The 21,794-nt window shown below is 40.8% G+C and overlaps 1 protein-coding gene across 2 annotated transcripts in view; it reads left to right on the forward strand.

Annotated features, from left to right (window-relative positions):
- The first annotated feature begins 1,692 nt into the window (after positions 1 to 1,692).
- Positions 1,693 to 21,794, forward strand: part of grhl1 (grainyhead-like transcription factor 1) — a 78,619-nt gene continuing 58,517 nt past the window's right edge. Inside the window, exons 1-3 of one of the 2 annotated variants that reach the window (XM_080192146.1) lie at positions 1,693 to 1,962; positions 18,397 to 18,583; positions 21,091 to 21,158. In XM_080192146.1, coding sequence (XP_080048272.1) covers positions 1,943 to 1,962; positions 18,397 to 18,583; positions 21,091 to 21,158 — 275 coding nt within the window. In that variant the 5' untranslated portion in view covers positions 1,693 to 1,942. Of the gene's footprint in view, positions 1,963 to 2,131; positions 2,251 to 18,396; positions 18,584 to 21,090; positions 21,159 to 21,794 lie in introns of those variants that run through there. The other variant, XM_080192145.1, reaches the window with a different exon arrangement.

Here is a 21,794-nt window from a genome sequence, read left to right on the forward strand (position 1 = left end):
AATGTCTCATAGGTCATTTTTGTCACAAATTGCAATATTCCCTATTTTCACCTATTGTGCTTCATTGTTGTTTTGAACTTCTCATTATTTTTGTTAATAATTGTTTTATAGCCAAACTTCATTTTGCACGTAAACATATGTTAAGAAACAAGTAAAATTAGAAGAGTTTATCCCTCCCTCTGAAAAACATTCACTGAAAAGGACAAAAAGTTAAGACATTTGTTGAGTTCTGACATTTCACCAGTCATTCCTTTTGGTGTTATGCAGTACAGAGTTATAGTTCAATGTTGAAAAAATTTCCTTCAATTTCCACATCACTTTGGCTAGGAACTCAAGGTGAAATTCAAGCCTAAACACATTGTCATCAAGCAGGAGTGAATTAACCCATGGTCCTTTGGTGGTGAATGTAGTTCAGCTTCCTGTCCATTAACTCCGTCTACACTTCCCACTGCCTCGGTAAAGCAGCCAGCATAATTAAGGACACCATGCACCTCAGACATTCTCTCTTCCACCTTCTGTTGGGAAAAAGATACAAAAGTCTGAGGTCATTTACCAACTGACTCAAAAACAGCTTCTTCCCTGCTGCCATCAGATTTTTGAGTGGACCTACCTTGCATTAAGTTGATCTTTCTCTTCATCCTAGCTATGACTCTAACACTACATTCTGCATTCACTCGTTTCCTTCTCTATGACCAGTATGCTTTGCCTTTGCACACAAGAAACAATACTTTTCACTGTCTACTAATATATCTGACAATAATAAATCAAATCAAAAATCATTAAGTATGGTTTATTGTGATATGATTTGTTTTTATATTAGTTTTTTTAAAATGCAGTGTGTAAACTCTCGTGAGCTGCACTTCATGGATTTGAGATAATGCTGAGGGACTGTTACACTGTTGGCGGTGCTATCTTTCTGATAAAGCAGTTGTGTCCTGGTCCCTCCGGTAGAGGTAAAATATGCAAGATGAGGAGGGAAATTATTCTAGCTAATATTTATTGCCCAACCAAATCGCTAAAATTATTTATCTAGTCACTATCACCTTGCTGCGTGAAAAATTCTGCTACAGGATTTCCTATTTTACTACAGCGACTGCACTTCAAGAGTACTTAATTAGTTGAAAAGCGTTTTTGGGATCTCCTGAAAATGACGAAAGAGGCTATCAAAGTGCTGCTGATGATTGGAGGGGCACCCAGATGTAGCCCTCCCCCGCATAACAAAAGTTCATAGGATTTGGGCTTTGCTCTGGCGCATTTATTGCCCAGAAGGCATTTAAAATAACCATATTGCTGTGGATCTGGAGGCACTTAGAGCAGGTAAAGACAACAAATTTCCTTCCCTAAAGGACGTTAGCAAATCAGATGGGTTTTTATGACAACCGACAATGGTTTCATGATTAATTCTGGGTGGGATTCAAACCTGGGTCCCCAGAATATTACCCTTAGTCTCTGAATTAATAGTCTAGTAACAATTTCACTCTACCATTGCCTCCCCTCTGCATGCAGCTCTGGCTATGAGTAAACCCTACAGATCCCAACACACCTTTTTAGCGGGGAACAGGTTGCAGAACAGAACTTTTGAGAGCACACCCAAATTTACCTGAAATCATTAGCATGCCCAATCACATCAGCCATCAGATCAGGAGGAGAGGGAAGGGGGAAGAGCGAGAGGGAGAGAGAAAAAAAACACTCCGACAGTCCAATCGTATTGAAACCCGCAATCCGGTTCGCAGCTGAAGCACAACCGGGCGAGTGAGTTTGAGGAAAGAAAACAAAAACATTTCCGAAAGGAAAACCCGTTTGGCTCCCGCGCTGAGCGGAGAGGCTGGCGGTACGGGTTCAGTCAGCCACGCATTGTGTCAACTAGAAAGTCCAGTTGGACCGACCGACCAAGTGTGGAGGTGGAGGAGGAGGAGGGAGGGGGGGTGAGAGAAAGAAGAAGATGACACAAGAACACGACAAGTAAGTGAAGAGAAGTCTGCCTGTCCTGGGGCTGTGCGCCCAGTCCAGCTCAGGAAACTGAGTATAGCTCACTCTTGAGGATAGAGAGGGGGGGGGTTCACGGTGTCTGGGCTGAATTTGCTGCCGTGATTTCCCCCCCCCTCTCTCTCTCTCTGCGCGCTCGGCTCATCATGGATGTGTGGGAATGCGGTGCACCTGTCAAAGCAAACCTCAGGCAGCAACACCTGCTCCACCTCCAGGTGGTCATGTTGAGTGGAGACTCTCTCCGAACAGCAGCAACAAAAAAAAGTAAACCTCACTTTGACCGCCGTATTTTATTTTCAAACAATTGAAGCGGTGTTGTAGATTTTTTTTGGGGGGGGGGGTGGGGAGGTGTGGGGTGGAGGTTACTTATTTCTGTCATTTTCCTCCCCATCGCTCGTCCTGAGGGTTGGAAATAAAAAGGGGGAATTTTTTATTCCGTCGATTTACCGCCGAAGTTAGGATTTGAGGAAAAACCCCATCCCGAGGAAAGATCGATGAGAATAATTTGTCTGTAAAGATTGCTGGTGTGTTTGGATGTTCTGTGGATCATTTTCTCTGATCAGCGAAGTGTTGGGCGTTTGTTTATTTGTCCCTGTTCTCAGGGATCATTTCTACAGTGTTTTCCGGGAGAAATGTGTTTGTAAAGTGTTGTGGTCTCAGCGGTGAGGACGGGTGACTGGAGAGCGGGGCTGCCGCCTGATCCTGGGGCAGCGTAAAGGATGGGGCTGGGATGATCAGAAATAGGCAAATCAGTTGGATGTAGAGACAGAGAAGGGAGGGTTTTGGGGGAGAGTTTGCAGCCGGGCACAGCTCGGTGTGGTAGGGAGTGAGGAGGCGACAACAGGAGGAAGTGACTGTCTTAGGGACATGGCTTGGCTCCTTTTCCAACAAGACAGCAGCTCTCTGCCTTTTCGCCGGGATGGCGGGGGTGGGCGGGTGGTGTAGTTTGATTTTGAAGGAAGTGTCCCACTGCTTCCAGTACCTCTCTTAAATATAACCTCCTTCCAATGTGACATTGCAATGATAACATTGCTAGATCAGAGCCGCATCTCTTCTTCCACCCAGCGCCCCCGCCCCCGGTACAATAGGATAACTTTTTTTGGCCACAGATTTCGTGTTCAGTTTCGACAAGGAGGCTTGAAGGGAAAATGGCGTGAAGACATTTGGCAGCGATGAAACTCTACACCTGCTAGGCGTTGGCCAACATCTTTTTTTCACTGAGTCAGGCGAACAATCGGGTTGGCAGGTGCTCAGCAATAAACACCTTTCTCAAATGTAAAAAGGGGATGGGGGGGGTGCTGAAGATTCATCAACTTGCACTGGTTTGTGCTTGTTTTGATCACTCATCTGATGACCCTGTGAGATGTGTTGTTTTATGTACCCCCGTGAAGAATGTCAACCCCAGGCAACTTTTTACCGCCCTAATAAGATCAACAGCAGCAAGATGTGTTTACATGTCAGCCAGAAAGGGCCATTATGCTTTCAGTTCTGACATCTGACAGTAAGGAAATTGTTAAAAATTCATTCCATCTGATATCCTTATTCTTAGTTAACACTTGAAAACATTTTCACGCCTCCCACCACCCCCCCGCCCCGCTCCCCCCCCCAAGCTCAACACCCTCCTTTCTTCGAGTTAGATACAGAATTAAGTTTTGCAAAAAGTTACATTGAATGCTCAACTCTTGTGTTTATTCAAGACTGGTACCCTGGACTTGATATTAAAAAAATTTAACCAGTCTATTTCATTAGTTTTTAATATAGGTGATGTTTTGGGGTCTCGCAACTAGGGGAGGGATGGTGCAAATGTAAATGAAGGATGTATATCCTGAAATCCAGGATTAACATTTACGTGGAAGATAGTTTTGAAATTGACTCTCTGATTTATTGTAAAAAAAAATTGTGCGTGGGGAAAATGTTTTTTTTCCTGCAAACACTTGGCTCCCAAAGTTTTCTGCCCAACTCCTACTTAGAGCACTATAGATAACTATTATTCTAAAGTTTCAACTTTTGGTGCATAACTTGCACTGAGATTTGCGAACATTTGGCCTGAAGAATTTTTTTGTTTTATTTGGCTACAGCATCAAAATTGTTTAGTCAGGTCTAAATAAATTGTTAAACTCTAAACAAATAATGCACTCTAAATAAATAACTTCATCCAATTGTTTAAAAATGTCAGGAAAGTACCTTCATTTAATATTTAGTCATATGCAGTATTTAAATTATTTTAAAGAAATCTGACCAACAGAACTCAAGCATTTGGCTGCAAACAATACTTTTGTTTTCTCTCCTCTGACATTGTCCAAAACTACCTTCTAAATCATTTTTGTCTGCTAGATTTCTGAAACTGTGTAAATTTATGGTCAGATTTAATGCTAATTGAAACCAGAAGTTGAATAGCGCAAGTAAGGGGTGGGTTACCTGATTACTTCAGTAACTGCCAGTGTCATTTAATTTGTACTCTTGAGGTTGTTTATGCAAAGGTTTTTTTTTCCATAATTTCGCCCACATAATGCAATGTTCAGACAATGTTGGTCAATAAACCAGCAACTCACTGCATACTTTGAGGGGTTAGAGTTGAAAACAGTGAAGTGATCAAAAAGGGACATCACTGTGCTATTGGAAAGTGGGAGCCTGTACAATTTAAGTGATTAGTGATGATAGTATGGTACAGTGGATTTGATTGATTGTAAATCTGCAGAGATAGTATTATTATTGTAGCGCTGATCTTAAAAGAGTGTAGCACTGAATATTTCTGTCTACAAAAAGCAGTAGTATTTGTAATTTTTAGGTGGACAGTCAAAATTATCTGTGGGATGTGCATGCTGTCATCATGGGGTGAATGATATGGACAAAGTGAGTTGTTTTAGATCAGTTTTCTACTCTGCAAATCAAAAATGACCTTGAGCCATTGCCTCTTTAATTTTTTTTTTGGTATCTCATCTGTTTCCTTCTTTCAAATCTGAAGGCGTTGACTGATACTGTCAGCCATTGATTTCTCACCCAGAACATTCATCTTCATGTGTGTGTCTGTGCACCGAGTTTCAAGCAAGGTCACTTGGTTGGAGTAAGAAAATGGATGCAATAGGGCTAATAGAAAAGAGTAAACAGGAGAGTTAAGCATTGCAGGCTTAACTTCAAAAATGTACCCAGGAAAAATAGCGCATGAAGAAGGGATGATGTGATAGCTGTGTTAATTAGAAATGGAATGATGTGAATAGCAAGAAATCTCATAAAGACAACCCATATGGATTGAGATAAAGGAAAGGAAAGGATCAGCCACACTGTTACTGACTATAGACCATTCAATAGTGGAAAGGAAGCAGATGGAGAAATAAATATGTGGGCAAAGCTATGAAATGAGTAAAGCAAACAAAGCATAATCAATGAAATCTCAAGTATCTCCAAATAAAGTGTCACGGAGAGGGAGTAAGAACTGAAGATGATGATGGAATTTTTCATATCTAAAGAACTGCCTTCTGGCCCAGTGTGCAAGATGCTCAAAAAGGAGGATGTGCTCCTAGATTAATAATTGGAAATGAAACAAAGAGCTAGGGAGGACTAAGAGTGGGAGGGCATCTAGGATTATGTTGCTGTGAATTGGAGAAAGTATTGATAGACTTGGATTGACAGATGGCTTATTTAAAAGAGACATAGAGTTCTATATATTCCTGTATAAACTAGGGAATGAAACATCATGGATAAATAAAGAGAAGTTAAAATTGAATCTAAAGAAAACAACAAATAATAGAGGAGAGGATGATGAGGGAATATGATTTTGGGAGAAGCAAATGCAAAAGTTAAAAAGGATGATCAAGGGGAAATATGAAATAAATATAAGCAGTAAATTATTATATAAGCACATAGGTGACATAAGAGAATTAAGATACTAATTGGGCTGCAAATGGGAGAGTATGTTTAAATAACCATGGTAACAAAGAGATACTTTTTCTCGGTTTTCACAATCTTTGAGGACACGATTAAAGGGGAAATAATGATAAAAGACAAAATCAAGGGGAAGAGCCCAAGTCTAGAAAGGTTAGACCTGGAGATACTCAAGGGATCTGAGCAGGAGATGGAAGAGGCAGCAGTGGAAAAAAACACAGTGCTAGACGACTGGCATACAGCAGATGCAATATTGATCTTCAAAAGGGGACTTACAGGCCAACTAGTTTCAGATAAGTAGTAAGAAAGATACTAGAAATTATGCTGTAAGATTAGAGACAACATCTAAAAATGGAAAATCTAAGAATAAAGGTATTTTAACAGGTAGATCATATTTATGGGTCCTGACAACATTTCAGCAATACTACCGAAGATTTGTGCTCCAAAGCTAACTGTGCCCCGAGCCAAACTATTTGAATACAACACTGACAGGTACCCCATAATGTGGAAAATTGCCAATGTATGTCCTGCCCACAAAAGGCAGGACAAATTCAACTTGGCCAATTACCGCCCCATCAGTCTAGCCTTAATCAGCAAAATGATGGAAGGTGTCGTTAAGAGGCTTCAGCAATAATCTACTCACCAATGCTTAGTATGGGTTCTGTTGGGGCCACTCAGGTTCTGACCTCATTTCAGCCTTGGTCCAAACATGGACAAAGGGTGAGGTGAGAGTGACTGCCCTTCACATCTAGGCTGCATTTGTGTGGCATCAGGGAGATCTAGCAAAACCCAAGTCAATGAGAATTGGGGAAAACTCTCCACTGGTTGCAGTTCAACCTAGCACGAAAGAAAATAGTTGTAGTTGTTGTGGGTGAGTCATCTCAGCCTGGGCAGTCATTGCAGGAGTTCCTAAGGTTAGTCCCAAGCCCAAACATCTTCAGCTGCTTCATGAATCATCTTCCTTCCGTCATAATGTCAAAAGTGCTGAAGACTGTGCAATGTTCAGCACCATTTGTGACGATTGTAGTGGAATAGAATACAAAAACAAGGATAAGTGTGTTAAATTTATGTAGAACCTTTCTGACACCCGCTGTCTGCAATTCTGGTCCCACCTCTGCAAAAGAGATGTTGAAACAGTGAAGAAAATGCAGGAGACTAGTGTTGACTATAAAGAATTGCATAGTCCACGTGCTGAATGACCTGTTCTGTGCTGCAGATTCCCAACGTTCCTTTGACGCATTCAACCTAAGCACAATCTAATCCTCCATGCAGGCACTATATAGCAAAAGTGGCTGGTTAACAAAAGAAATGGGCACCCTTGAAGATGTTTTTCCTCCTTTCATTTCAGGGGCATACTACCAATTGTGACAACCCTATCGATGCCCACTACAAATCACTTAACTGAACACAGACCAGGGTCAAACGTGACACCTCTCTTGCTTTAACTCAGTTCCATACCAGGCAGTGATATTTAAACTGAGCCTAAACCAATGGGGAAGCTCCCAGTTCCGCCTTAAGAGGGATAGCATTGGTCGTACTGACAGATTATTCACGAGCACATTTAAAGAAGCACTTCTGAAGGTGTCAGAACCTTGTCTGTATTGGAAGGAGGCAGTGAAGATTGGTTGGAAACTTGTACCTCCCCTTCCAATCTCCAGTGTGAAATGTTGACAAACTGAACTGGTGCTACTGCATTTTTGTTTTGACATTGAAACCTAGACAATCTGTAAATCAAGAGGATGAACAGTGTGCTGGCATATTGACTTGAGGAAGTCATTAGTCACTCCATGGCCTGGGCCTCGGCACCTCCCTCTGCAACTGGATCCTGAACTTCCCAACTTACAGACCATAATCAGTAAGGATAAGCAGCAACACCTCCTCCATAATCATCCTCAACACTGGTGCCCCACAAAACTATGTTCTTAGCCCCCTACTATACTCCTTATACACCTATGACTATGAGGCCAAATTCCTCTCCAATTCGATTTTCAAGTTTGCTGATGACACCATCGTAGTGGGTCGGATCTCAAACAATGGCGAAACAGTACGAGAATGAGATAGAGAATCCAATGAACTGGTGTGGCAGCAATAATCTCTCCCTCAATGTCATCAGAACAAAGGGGAATGTCATAGACTTAAGGAAGGGTGAAGGAGAACATGCCCCTCTCTATATCAATGGGAACAAAGTAGAAAGAGTTGAGAGCTTCAAGGTTTTCAGTGTCCAGATCACCAACAACCTGTCCTGGTCCCTCCTTAAGAAAGCCCATCAATGCCTTTACATTCTCAGAAGACTAAGGCAATTTAGCATGTCAGCTACGACACTCGCCAAATTTTACAGATGCACCATAGAAAGCATTCTTTCTGGTTGTATCACAGCTTGATGTGGCTCCTGCTCTGCCCAAGACTGCAAGAAACTACAAAAGGTAGTGAATGTAGCCCAATCCTTTTGTGCAAACCAGCCACCTATCCGTTGACTCTGTCTGCAATTCCCATTTCCTCAGCAAAGCAGCCAGCATAATTAAAGGCCCCATGCATCCCGGACATTATCTCTTCCACTTTCTTCCATCGGGAAAAAGATACAAAAGTCTGAGATCACATACCAACTAACTCAAGGACAGCTTCTTCCCTGCTGCTGTCAGACTTTTGAATGGACTTACCTTGCATTAAGTTGATATTTCCCTATACCCTAGCTAAGACTGTAACGCTACATTCTGCACTGACTTCTGAATGTATGGTATGCTTTGTTTTGTGCGCAAGAAACAATACTTTTCACTATGTTAATACATGTGACAATAATAAATCAAATCAGATCTTTTATTTGTGAATGCAAGATTGTAGTACTTATTGACTATTGCTTATATTAAGTGGAATTTTCCACTTAGTGCAAAATGCAAAGTGCAAAATGCAGGCCGCCAAGTGCATGTTGCATATGTGCCATTTGTGAAACACGTTAGCATGCAATCATTCCAACATCACCTGATGATTGCCAGGGGGAGGGGGGAGGGCCAGGTGGGTACTTGGTGAGTAGGATTTATAATGAGATGCTAAAGTATTGAAATTAGGAAATTACATTGCATGATGGGGGATGGGTGTTGAGACTCACACAAATGGAGAAAAGTGAACAGGCAATTGTGGGAAAAATGAGCCCAGATTTGAGAGGATGGACAGTATATTCAGGACATGAAAAGAAATGGAGGTTGGAGCTTGGGCAGTAGTTTGCATGGTTATAGGAGTTGCAGAAAACATAGTCTGTCATTGACAGGTGGAGCAGGCGATCAAAACTGGTTTTATGATGATGTAAAACCAATTTTTGCAATCTCGTGATGTTTTCTGCTCCTGTTGACTATGACAGCTGCTGCAAGCAGGAGCCGAAAATACGAATTGTTTCTGGAACAAGGTGTCCAAAAAGAGATTGGGGAACCATTTTCACTTTCAGCAAGGCTGCAAAACTGGCCTTGGATCCACCAAATAAATGGAAATGAAAACTCGGCAGGATGTTATGATAGCTTGCCAATCGAATACAGCCAGATTTGCACCCCTTTCAAGTAAAGGTTACCCCTGTTGTGTCTTGATCAGTCTGTTTTTAACTGCCTAAAGTATCTTACAGACGCTGTCTCCATCAGATACATATAGTTTGTCAACTGTTGAATAGATTACATAATATCAAGTTCACATGGGTGTTTGCTAATTGTTTGGTGTTTGCTAACCATTTAATTGCTCCATGTAAATGTTCACTAATTTGTCTTCATACATTTTCTATTCACTTTCTGTGGTTATACCAATTGAAGAAAAGAAAATGCGACAACGAGGGGGTTGCCACTCCTCGACACCCCCTCATCTCCCCCCCCGACCCCCCCCACCACCTCGAGCCTAAACCAATAGCACCACTACCTCCCCAGAAAATCTACCTTAAACTCCTTTAACCATGCAAACTACTACCCAAGCTCCAACCTCTATTTCTTTTCATATCCTGAATATACTGTGTATCCTCTCAAATCTGGGCTCATTTTTCCCACAACTGCTTGTTTACTTTTCTCCATTTGTGTGAGTATCATAAGAACATAAGAAATAGGAGCAGGAGTAGGCCATCTAGCCCTTTGAGCCTGCCCCGCCATTCAATAAGATCATGGCTGATCTGTCGTGGCTCAGTTCCACTTTCCCGCCCTCTCCCCATAACCCTTAATCCCCTCTCTTACCAAAAACCCATCAACCCGCGTCTTAAAAATATTTAGCGAGGCAGCCTCCACCACTTCAACGGGCAGAGAATTCCAGAGATTCACCACCCTTTGAGTGAAGAAGTTCCTCCTCAACTCCGTTCTAAACCGCCCCCCCTTTATCTTGAGGCTGTGCCCCCTAGTCCTACTGTCTTTTTTGAGCGGGAAGAGTCTCTCCACCTCTATCCTATCCATCCCATTCATCATCTTATACGTCTCAATGAGATCTCCCCTCATTCTTCTAAACTCTAACGAGTACAAGCCTAGTTTATTCAGCCTCTCCTCATAGCTCAACCCCCTCAACTCCGGTATCAGCCTAGTAAACCTCCTCTGCACTCCCTCCAAGGCCAAAATATCTTTGCGCAGGTGCGGCGCCCAAAACTGCACACAGTACTCCAGCTGCGGCCTCACCAATGCCCTATACAGCTGCAGCAAGACCTCCCTACTTTTATATTCAATCCCCCTTGCTATGAAGGCCAGCATCCCATTCACCTTCCTGACCACCTGCTGCACCTGCAAGCTGGGTTTTTGTGACTCGTGCATAAGGACCCCGAGGTCCCTCACCCATCTCCCATCATGCACTATCAAAACTGCCAAAACCAAAATTATAAATGGCATCCTCCATGACTGGCTGTGATACATTATCCTTCTTGTGCTCTTTCACTAGTCCTTATCCTTTGGTATTGTCCTCCCTGATATTGTCTCTCCTTTGTTGTCAAACTCAGTCGGACATTCCTGGCTTGGCTCAACTCTACTACTACTACCCATGTATTAGGCTGTTCGTCCAAAGTCCAACCTTGGATTAGTTGCAATTCCCTTTGGTTTAACATTGGGAAAACCCAAAGCCACCGGTCTGATTTTTTTTAAGGAGCAGCACATATGCTGTGTCCGAGGCCTGGAGCAGATGCTGAACCTGTGGCATCTAGAAATGTAAAGGCTGGATGATTCTAACGGCTGTATCAGGTTTCCACAATTTTTAGTGACCCATTCTAATCTGTCAAAATCCACAGAAGTGGGGTGGGAATTTGGTGACTGGAGGCTGCTGCTGGGGATTTCTCTGATTCCCAGCAGTCAAATAAATAGTCGTTTGAGATACAATGGTGGTTAAAAGGGATGTCTGTGACAAGAGAAGCCTAAGGATTTTGTAGGGCCTGGAGGAGAATGCTCTTTCCTAACCACCCCTTCTCGACCCCTGGCTGGCCCAAAAGGAGACCTCTTTTAAAAAAAAATGTGCCCAGCTGGGCATCTTCTGGCCCATGATCCACCTCCCAGCCATTTTGGCTTGATGTAAAAGCTGTCACTGCTCCCCTTCTTGGACCTCCAGATAAAGGTGCAGATTAGCTCCTGATTTTGCAGTTGGGCCTTGACGTGCATATTTAAAGAAGGACCTTGCCACCTTGGGGTGCTCTCTTTGCTTGAGAATGGGTTATCTTTGCATCATGGAAGGAGGGCACAGAGATCAGAGGGGTAGGTAGTTTTTGCCCTAATTTTAACTTTCCCTTTCCAATAACTAACCCTCATTCACCTTAGCTGTCAACAAGGTGGGAGCTATTGTCTTTGGACCCTACCACATTCACTGTCCCTTTGCCTTCAGTTCCTTTACCTTCTGTCTTATGTACATGTCTGCTTACAACATTGAAATTTTATTCCACGCCCAGCTGAACTTCCAACTCTCAGATCTCCCAACACAATGATTGCCTGCTTTTTACCTTAACCCATATGCTGCCAAAATCCTCATATATCCCTTCTCCACTTTCAGATTTAACAATCCCAGTGCTCCCACCTTCTGCCTTTTGTAAGTTTCAGTATTCAGAACTCTGCTACCTCTATCTTATTCTTTCCAATTGATTCCATTTAATTGATTATTCCCGTCACTGTTCACCTTGTTGCCCAGTGTCTCAAATTTAAAATTCTCATCTTTTCTCTAAATCTTTATTCAGTGTTGTTCCTCTACATTTATATCCAGGGCACTATCAAACTTCAAACACTCCTCCTTTTGGTCTCTTGTACATCTCTTTACCCTAACTTAGTGGCTGATGGAACCTATGCTTTGAAATTTGCCCCTCAAACCCTTCCAATTCTTATAGTTTGTCTCTTGAATCTGTAAAATCCACTCCTCTTTGAAGATTTTGGTCACCACAGTTAATATTGTTTTTTTTTCCTTTCTGTCCCATTTTCTGCTTGCATTTCTGATGTGCCTTGAGAATTTTTCCTACGTTAAATGTGTTAGTTCAATACAAAAATTGTTGCTGTAGGTCTCCATGTAGTGTTATTTACACTGCTTAATTCAAATTATTTAAATTGCACTTTTCTCAGTGCGAAGTTTAACTTTCACATTTGTCACAAACGGGATAACTCTGTAGGCACAAGAATTAAATGTGAAATGTGCCTGACCTACGTAGCTTGCGTTAAGCTTGTTTGTTATCGAACTGTGATTAAGATTATTTATGGTACCAGACATGATCAGTGATTCCAAACATTTCTATTGTATCACCTTTTGCCCATCCTCCAACATACGTGAATGCTGTGAAATGCCTTGCAAGCCAATTTAATCAGTATGGAAACTCATTTCAATATCTGTCAGATATTTTGTTGGGATCACATTCTTAACCGTGTTCTTAATGTTTCAAGTATTGACCTAGAGTGGAGTGCTGTGCCAATGAATAGATAATGTGCTCTTGTCCAGAAATGTAGTGAGTGGAATGTTTAAAAATAAATCATGACATTAAAAACTACAATTGTTAAAATGAGATGTTGATATTGTTTTATTTATTCGCAATTAGCAGCAATACAGGGCTGTGCTAGAAAATTATTAGATGCGTGAGACTTAATCAGAAACAGCTTTGGGGCGCGCACCTAAAATAAGGTGTAGACAAGGAATGTAATTTCTCTAAACAATTACACTCGCAGCAATTTTATGATCCTATCTGTGAAGTAATTTTCCATATGTTAACAGAATCAGTCTTTTAAGATATTTCAGTTGCATTTGGAATTCAAAATGGAGAAAGGAGGTTATTGATGAAGATTTGTTTTGAAAGTAACATCTGGACTGCAAGATGAAGATAAATTCAGGCTGTCATTGTGAAAAAGATGTGTAGGCAGGAACCTGGGCAGACCTATTAAAATAACTCATAATTTTTAAAAAAAAACCTTATTGCAATTTCAAAGTCATTTTGAGAATTTGTCAAAAGAAATCCTGTTAAATCCAGTGACATATAGCCCAAAACATTGTCAACTTTTGTTTTAGCCGATTTTAGATTTCTCTCTTCTCTACTGCATGCAGTCTGTTTCACAGCATCTTATTGTTTTCTGGTCTACCTCACTTGTTCTTTGTCTGTGTCTCTGACGTATGTCAGAGGAAGACTGAAATGACAAAATACTAATTAAGCTGTCTGGGAAGGTGCTAGAGGTGAGTTGCTTCACATCCTTAAAAAAGTACCTGGATGAGCATTTGGCATGTCATAGCATTCAAGGCTAGGGGCCAAGTGCTGGTAAATGGGATTAGGTGGTAAATTAGGTGTGGCATGGTAGCACAGTGGTTAGCACTGCTGCTTCATAGCTCTAGGGATGCAGGTTCAATTCCAGGCTTGGGTCACTGTTTGTGTGGAGTTTACAATTTTCCTCATCTGTGTGGGTTTTTTCCTGGTGCTCCACTTTCCTCCCACAGTCCAAAGATGTGCGGGTTAGGTTGATTGACCATGCTAAAAAATTGCCCTTAGTGTCCTGAGATTAGTGGGTAAATATGTAGGGATATGGGGGTAGGGCCTGGGTGGGATTGTGGTGCAGGCTTGATGGGCCGAATGGCCTCTTTCTGTACTGTATGGTTTCAATGATTCTAGGTGTTTCTCGCATGCCAGTGCAGACTGGATGGGCTGAAAGGCTTCTTCTGCACTGCATGATTCTAAAATATGATGGACAGGACTCAGACATTATCATTTTTGTCTGTCTGAGTGTCTGGCTGACATCCCATTTCTCCTTGTTGAATAAGAATTTGCGTGTTTTCGTTTTGAGAGACAGTAGCATTAGTGGTTGAATTTGAGAAACCAGGCGGGGGCTCGGGCGATGGTTAGTAGCAGCTGTTTTGGGAGGTGCACTGTTTAAGGAAACCACTATATCTGAAACATGGTGAGCAGGAATGCATATAAAATTGATGATTGCTGGAAATGGGGTCTGTGTTTCAACCAGGTGAGGAGGGGGAATCAAATGGCTCTTGCCTTTGCCATCTTCTCATTACCACAGCAGTTCTTTCATTTGTTTGAAACGCATACAATTTCCAATGCGGTGAATACTTGACTATTACACACTGTGATCATAAGGTAACCAGTGTTTCTTGAGTTTAACAAAGAGGTTAGCTTTATTATATTTAAAGTGATCTAAGTAATATATGTGAACTAACTTGCGCGCAAACGCTCTCATGCTCGAATTGTACACACGCACACATTAGTGATTCAACTGGCTTCAGACAGACTGTGATGGTCTCAATGTTTCCGAACTTGGACGCTCTGGATTACTGAATTGGTTATTCTTCAAAAGATGGTGGTGCTGGGTTGGGTTCTTCTGAGAAATCGCTGGCTGCAGCAGGACATCCCTGAATGATCACAGTCAGCAAACGGAGCTTGAAGCTTATCGGGTGGGTTGGAAAAAGAAAGGAGGCAGGAGGGACCCCACTTAGGCTTTCTCCCTAAGCTGCTTGCCCACTGTTCTGTTGAGAAAAACATATCCTTAAACCACACAAGGGGTTGGCTCAGCTTGGTGACCTTCCTTCTCCAGATGCCGGGGGATTAAAAAAAAGTGACATTGTCCACATATTCTAAACGTGACGACTCACTCATGTCAGGAAACTAATTTAACCAGGTTGCATTATCCAACAGTTGAATACTTCAGCTCATTACTTTGGAGGTCTTGCTAATGACGCAGGAGATTCACATCCTTTACATTCCCCTGAAGTCATTGTCTTTGGATTTTGCAGTCAGACTCTAATGAATTGGAATGTAGGATATATAGTAAAGGTTAGCCATCTTGGGCTGTGAATTGAAGTCATTTTAGTCTGTGTCCTTTTTAAAAAGTCTGTTTTTAAAAGTTTAATTTTGGTTTCCAGCTGGTGGATTAAATATCATTATTTGGCATAACACAAAGCTTTGTGACACTTGCTTGACAGTTTCTTAGTAGGGTTGGAACTCAGACATCCTCCAGTTCAAACTTTGTGAATCTGGATTAAGCCAATTGTGCTCAGTTGAACTGCCTTCTTTCTGCTTTCTGCAAATCTGCACATCAGTGAGGTGAACAATATTGATGAAAAGTACTCTGGAAAAATAAGATCTCCAGCTACAAGCAACTGTTCTCCTCCAGGTGGGACTTCTAGTATTGTGGACTTGAGGCAGTGTTGGTAGGAGAGGAAGCTCTTGTCAATTCAGTGCACTCCAGCTGATAAAGCTGGTTGCCACATCAGGGATCTTATTTAATAAAAGCTGCTAGCACGTGAGCTGTTTTTAGCCAGTGATACGTATGAAAAAGTGAAGCTAAGCTGGCTGACAAGAAGGTGTAGAATTTTACATCTTCATTTGTCACCATTACAAATAACATGAAGAAGAGTAATTTTTATATCAGTATTGGTTGATGAAATGTGACTAAGCAATTAATGTAAAGAAAATTGATACCATTCAAATAAATCAGGTTGTTACAAGTGGATGAAAAAAGAGCAGCAGATGGATTTTGTTTTGGCTAAGTGTATGGTTATGCATAAAGCAGTGTAACATTGGTATGGAAGATGATTTTGGAAATGCAAATATTGAAGGAAGGCTTAGAACTGCACTTGTTCTTATTTGAGATTACAATAAATAAGATGATCTAGGTTTATGACTAAAACTAGCAACTAAAAGAGGCTCCTTGCCTGCCCACTACCCCACCTCCCTCTAAGTCAGAAGAGGAAATGTGAAAAAGGTCCTCAGCGTTGACTCTTTTAAGACAAGCTTAACCGATATCTGTTATGGTGCATGATTAAAGATTAAAATAAATGATCAAATGTTCTACAGAACATATGGAGCATTGGTGGTCAGTGTTGCAGTTGTAGGTTGAGTTGTATCAGTATTCTGCACTTTAGATTTTGGGTCTGTGGAATGTGGTCAGGAATTGAACAGAGCTTTTTCTTGGTGGCTGATCTGTGGTTATTTGCTTCTCTCAGGAGATTGAGTGACTTAAGTCTGTGATGGTTTATGGAAGGAATGGACCTGTTGGACTACACCGTTGTTTATACTATTGTCTTTCAGTTTTTCATCTATTTACTGTCTCATCCTATAAATTTCTTGGTCTATCTCCTCATTTTATTCCCATGCCATCCAGACCTCTCATGGTTCAGCTTTGTTATGCTTGTTTTATCTGCCCTTCTGTAGGATGTTCTGAAATGTAAGCACTGTTTTAATTGGGCAATTTAATCTCTGCATTGCATACTATCACAAAGGTAATAAGATAAAGGACCAGGCTATCTCCTATAGTGATATTTGTTAAGAAAGCATTCCTGGCAGCAAAGTCATTGGGTGAATGTTCTGTTCATCTTTGAATAATGCCATAGCATCTTTTACATGCATGAAGTTTAATGCCTCTTCTATAAGATAACACCTTCTGACAATGAAGCACTGAAATTCATAATTCAGTTATATATTCAAGTCAGTGTCCTAGACCCAACCATCTTCAGCTGCTTCACCAATTATCTTCTCTCCATCACAAGGTCAGGAATGGGGACATTCTCTTACGAATGCAGTGTACTGTTCCATTTGTGACTTTTTGGATACTGACTTGGGCAAGCATTCAGTCCTGGGTTGATAAATTGAAAATAACATTTGCACAACGCAAGTGCCAGGCAATGACCATTTCCAACAAGAGCGAATCTAATCATCACCCCTTAACATCAATGGTATTACCATCGCTGAATCCTTCACTCTTGACATCCGAGGGATTACCATTGTCCAGAAACTGAACTGGACTTGTCATGTAGATGCTGTGACTATAAGAGTAGATCAGTGGCTGAACAATTGCAGTGAATATCTCATCTCCTCAGTCCCTAGAAACTTTCTGCCACCTACGAGGCACAAGTCGGGATGGAATAGTCTCCACTTTCCTGGATAAATGCTACCCCCCTCCCCCCCCGCCGCAGAGGGCAACAATGCTACCTCTAGCCAAGTTTGATATCAGTATACATTGATACACTTGTCCATGTGGAAAATGCACATATGATATATGCAGAGACATTATAAATGGACATGAAAGAGGCAGCCTTGATAGATAACCTTCCTTGCTTTCTCATGTCCTTACATAAGAAAAATACCTCTGAGCATTTGAAAACAATTTGGTTTTGGATTGGATAGTTTTAGACCCAGGATATGTCAATATCTGAACTGAGCTGTGTTGGACTAAAGGATGAATGTCCCAGAATTTGCTTAGCATGAATGCTAAACCAGAGGATGCGTTACGCCATTATAGGGTTGAATCTAACACTATGAAGCATATGTCATGAGACTGTCTCATGACACACTGTGATCATTTATGGAGTGAATATTGCTGTTGTCTCAACCGTGGATCTTGTGTTGAAAGGCTTTGATTCAGACCTCGCGTAAATGAGGCTTTGCTTTCCAATTTAAAATAGGATTGGTCAAACATGCAATGGGGACTGTCAAACTGCAAGAGTAATCTTTGGATGTCAACACTCTTTTTTTGAATAGTTTCAGTCACCAGATGCTTCAGGAACTACACTGACACACCCTCTTAACATACATGCACTGAATTGAATGATTTAGGATGAGTAAGTAATTAAGAGGGAATGATACTGAGGTGTGTCATTGCATTTATTATTAGATGATGTCATAGATCTACCATTTAAGGGTATTCCAGATTGAGACTAACGATAGTTGAGACTAAAACTAAGAAATATTTGCTGTATAGAGATGTTCAAGTTGCATGCAACTTTTATTTTTATGTATGAAAAACATTACACTCAGAGTCTGGTATATCTTTCATATCTTCTGAGTGATTTGGAATGATCCTGTGCACCTGAGGCCAGAATGAAAGAATTACAATGTAAGTGGAAGAATATCATAAACCACAGTTGCCAAACCTGTTTATCAAGTACAAAGAGCTATTTGGAACTAACTTCAAGACGATGGATCTTGCAATTTTTTTTTAAAGGAATTTGGCCATTGGTGAACATACTATCTACTTCTAAAATTTTATGAGCGAAGTATGGAATTTTATTTAAATTTACTTGGTTATCTTTGGGGCTAAGGGGTCTTTCACAGGTTTTCTTCTTCCCATTTCTTTGCAGTAAGAGAGCAGTTTTGGTGCTACAGAATGAGCAACTTTATCCTCCAAGGCGCTCATATACCAATGAAGATGAAGCATGGAAATCCTTCCTGGAAAATCCCCTGACTGCTGCTACCAAAGCCATGATGAGCATTAATGGTGATGATGATAGTGCTGCTGCTTTGGGTTTACTTTATGATTATTACAAGGTATGTGATCCCTGCTGACAAAATGAGCCTTCCAGGGAGTCATGTAGATAATGTGACTGGACCTAGCGAAATTGCTGTTTGTTTGCTCTGACCATGTTAATTGCCATTTTTAACTAGAACTGACTCCCAATACATCTGCTGCCTTTGTCAACACCTGTATGTGGATTTTTTTTGCAACTTAAATTGATTAACAAATATTGAAGAAATGGTCTCTATGAAATATTTCGATCTTCAACTCTTAAACTTTAGCAGGCAGGTTTAGGGAAGCAACTGTTACCTCAGAACAATTTTGTCAAAAATTTAGCGCTACTAGAATCTTGGCCACCAGTATTATCACAACATTTTTAAAGAATGAATTAACCTTGATTTTAACTCTAAGGAAGAGTTCTGTTGAGGGTATGGTGTGTGAAAAATACAGCTGATTGTGCCAAGTGAGCTCTCGGACTTTAACTGCTAGGCCTCATTTCCCTGTAAGACATGGACTCTCTGTCTGAGCCTGCTAAAGATCACCCACCTTTTTCAGAGGGTCAGCGTGGGGTATCAGAATGTAAACGAATTGACCAATCAGTTTGTCTGGTGAATAGCTTGAGTCATGCAGGACACAAAGGCTCAAGTTCGATCTCCTGCATTGAGATAACTGATCCTGAGTTAGGAGGGTGTCCAAAAGAAAATCAGCCTGGGTTTCCATGTCTGGATTGCTTGCCAACCATCCCTAGTGGAAGTGTAAAGGATCAGTGCTTGCTGTGATGCCTCAAATATTTTTGAATGTTCATTGTTGAGACTCGCACTTAAAGAATGTTTGGGTCAATTTGGAGAGTGATTGGCCATAAAGCCATCAAGAATGGATCACACCTTCAGGACAGGAGAGCGAGAAAATTAATTTGAAAAGAAAAATAATTCTAATTGAAATTATGAATTGGAATTTGTTGTCACTGAAAATTGTGTGCATTCACATAGGATATGTCAAATATAGCATACAGCTCCTTTTGAATCAGATTTTAGCCATCGAATGATTCGCTTATTTGTGAAGTTGATGTGAACGTACAAATATAGGAATTAGGGGTAGGAGTGGATCATTCAGGTCTTTGAACCTACACCACCATTCAAAAAGATCATAGCAGATCTGACTGTAACCCCCTGCCTACCACTGGTAGCCCTTCACCCTCTTGTTTATCAAGAACCTAGCTCTTTCTGCTTTGAAAATATTCAAAGGCTCTGCTTCCATTGCCTTCTGAGGGCAGGAGTTCCAAATACACTCAATCCTCAGAAAATAATTCTTCTCATCTGTCTTCTCATTCGTCTCATGAAGGTTGACTCCATATTTTTAAACACTGAGTCCTAGTTCTGGATTATTCCACAAGAGGAAACATCCTCTCTACATCCATTCTGTCAAGACCCCTCCAGATCTTTTATGTTTCAACCAAGTCATCTCTTACTCTTCTAAACTCCAGTGAACACAAGCGTAGCCTGTCCAATCTTTCCTCATAAGATAGATAACCTGCCCACACCTGGTATTAGTTTAGTAAACTTTTTCTGAACTGTTATTGCATTTGCATCTTCCCTTAAATAAGGAGACCAATACTTAACAAAGTATTCCAGATGTCATCTCACCAGTGTACTGTGAAACTGAAGCATGACCTCCCTCCCGCTGTGTTCAATTCCCCTTGCAATAAAGGATAATATTCTGTTAGCTTTCCTCATTACTTGCGCTATCTGCAGACTAGTCTTTTGCGATTCATGCACAAGGACACCCAGATCCCTCTGAACCTCAAAGCTCTCACTGTTTATATCATATTTTTATTCTTTCTGCCAGAATGGAAAATCTCACATTTACCCACATGAAGCTCCATTTGCCAGATTTTGCACATCCAATTAACTTATCTACGTACCCATATAGCCTCCTTCTATACTCTTCACAACAACTTTCCTACCCATCTTTGTATCATCAGCAAATTTAGCAACCTTCCCTTTAATCTCTTCATCCAAGTCTTTTCTAGAAATTCTAAAAAGTTGAGGACCCAGCACTAATTGCTGCGGTATGTCACTACTTTATTGAAATGTAAATGAAACCAGCAGTGCCAGGTTTGAATTCAGCTTCTGTTTGAGGTAAATAATTTTGAATACCTAATGAGTTATGTTCTATTCATGTACAATATTAATGGCAGGCTTTAAAGTTATGCTGCAGATACTACTGAGTGAAAGCATTTGAGTGAAATACTCCCTGCCTTTTTACAAAAATGATGGGACAGAAATTAATTTGATTTTAAATGGAGGCTAACGTAGCAAAGGGAGTTTTTGTTCAACTTGAATCTTATGGATGGCAGATGACATTGATTGATAATTGGGCTCTTTGTGCAATTTGATCAAAATTGAGTGACTTGAGTGGCTGGCTATCACAATGAACTGATAAGCATTTGCTAGAAATATAGGAAATGCATGTTTTGAGTCCTGCCAATTAAATATTGTTCAAAACCAACTGATACAGAAGCATCTAAATTTTTTTTTAGGTTCCCAGAGAGAAGAGGACATTACCACCAGAAAAAAATTCCAGTACTGACTCTGAGCACAATAAAAGGTAGACATGCAGGAGTGTTATAGCTATTGACGTATGTTTAAAATTGTAGAATACCATTCATCCCATTACATCTTGTGTTGGCTCCTTGGAAGAGCTATCCAATTGTTCTTACTACCCTGCTTTTTCCTGATAACTTAACATTTCCTTTTATTTTTCAAGGACACATCTAATTCCTCTTTGAAAGTTGCTATTGAATCTGCTTGTGCCATTTTACTAGGTATTGCATTCCAAGTTGTCATAACTTGTTGCGGTTAATAAAACAGAAAATCCTGATCTTCCCCTGGTTTTTTGTCAACTAGCTTAAAGTTATGCCTTTTGGTTACTGACCCACTTGTCCTCGGAAACAGTTAAAACCTCCATAATTTTCAATATCTGTATTAAATCAGCTATTTTTGTCTGAGCTCAAACAACAAACGTTGGTTGCCTGTTTAACCATTGGATCTATCCAAACCCAGCTTAATATCCTAAATTATTATTACTGAGCAGTGATCAGGAATGAGACTCCCATATCGTTATATTTTTCCCTTTCCAGGGAACCATACTCATAGCCTCAACGTGCCAAGCAGCCACCATATACTTGATTTCCAAGTGTGTCAACCCATAGTACCAGGGTTTGCAATATACCATATCCTTGAG

The sequence above is a fragment of the Carcharhinus amblyrhynchos genome, chromosome 7, assembly GCF_965287045.1.
Source record: "Carcharhinus amblyrhynchos chromosome 7, sCarAmb.v2.hapA, whole genome shotgun sequence".
NCBI lineage: Eukaryota > Metazoa > Chordata > Chondrichthyes > Carcharhiniformes > Carcharhinidae > Carcharhinus > Carcharhinus amblyrhynchos.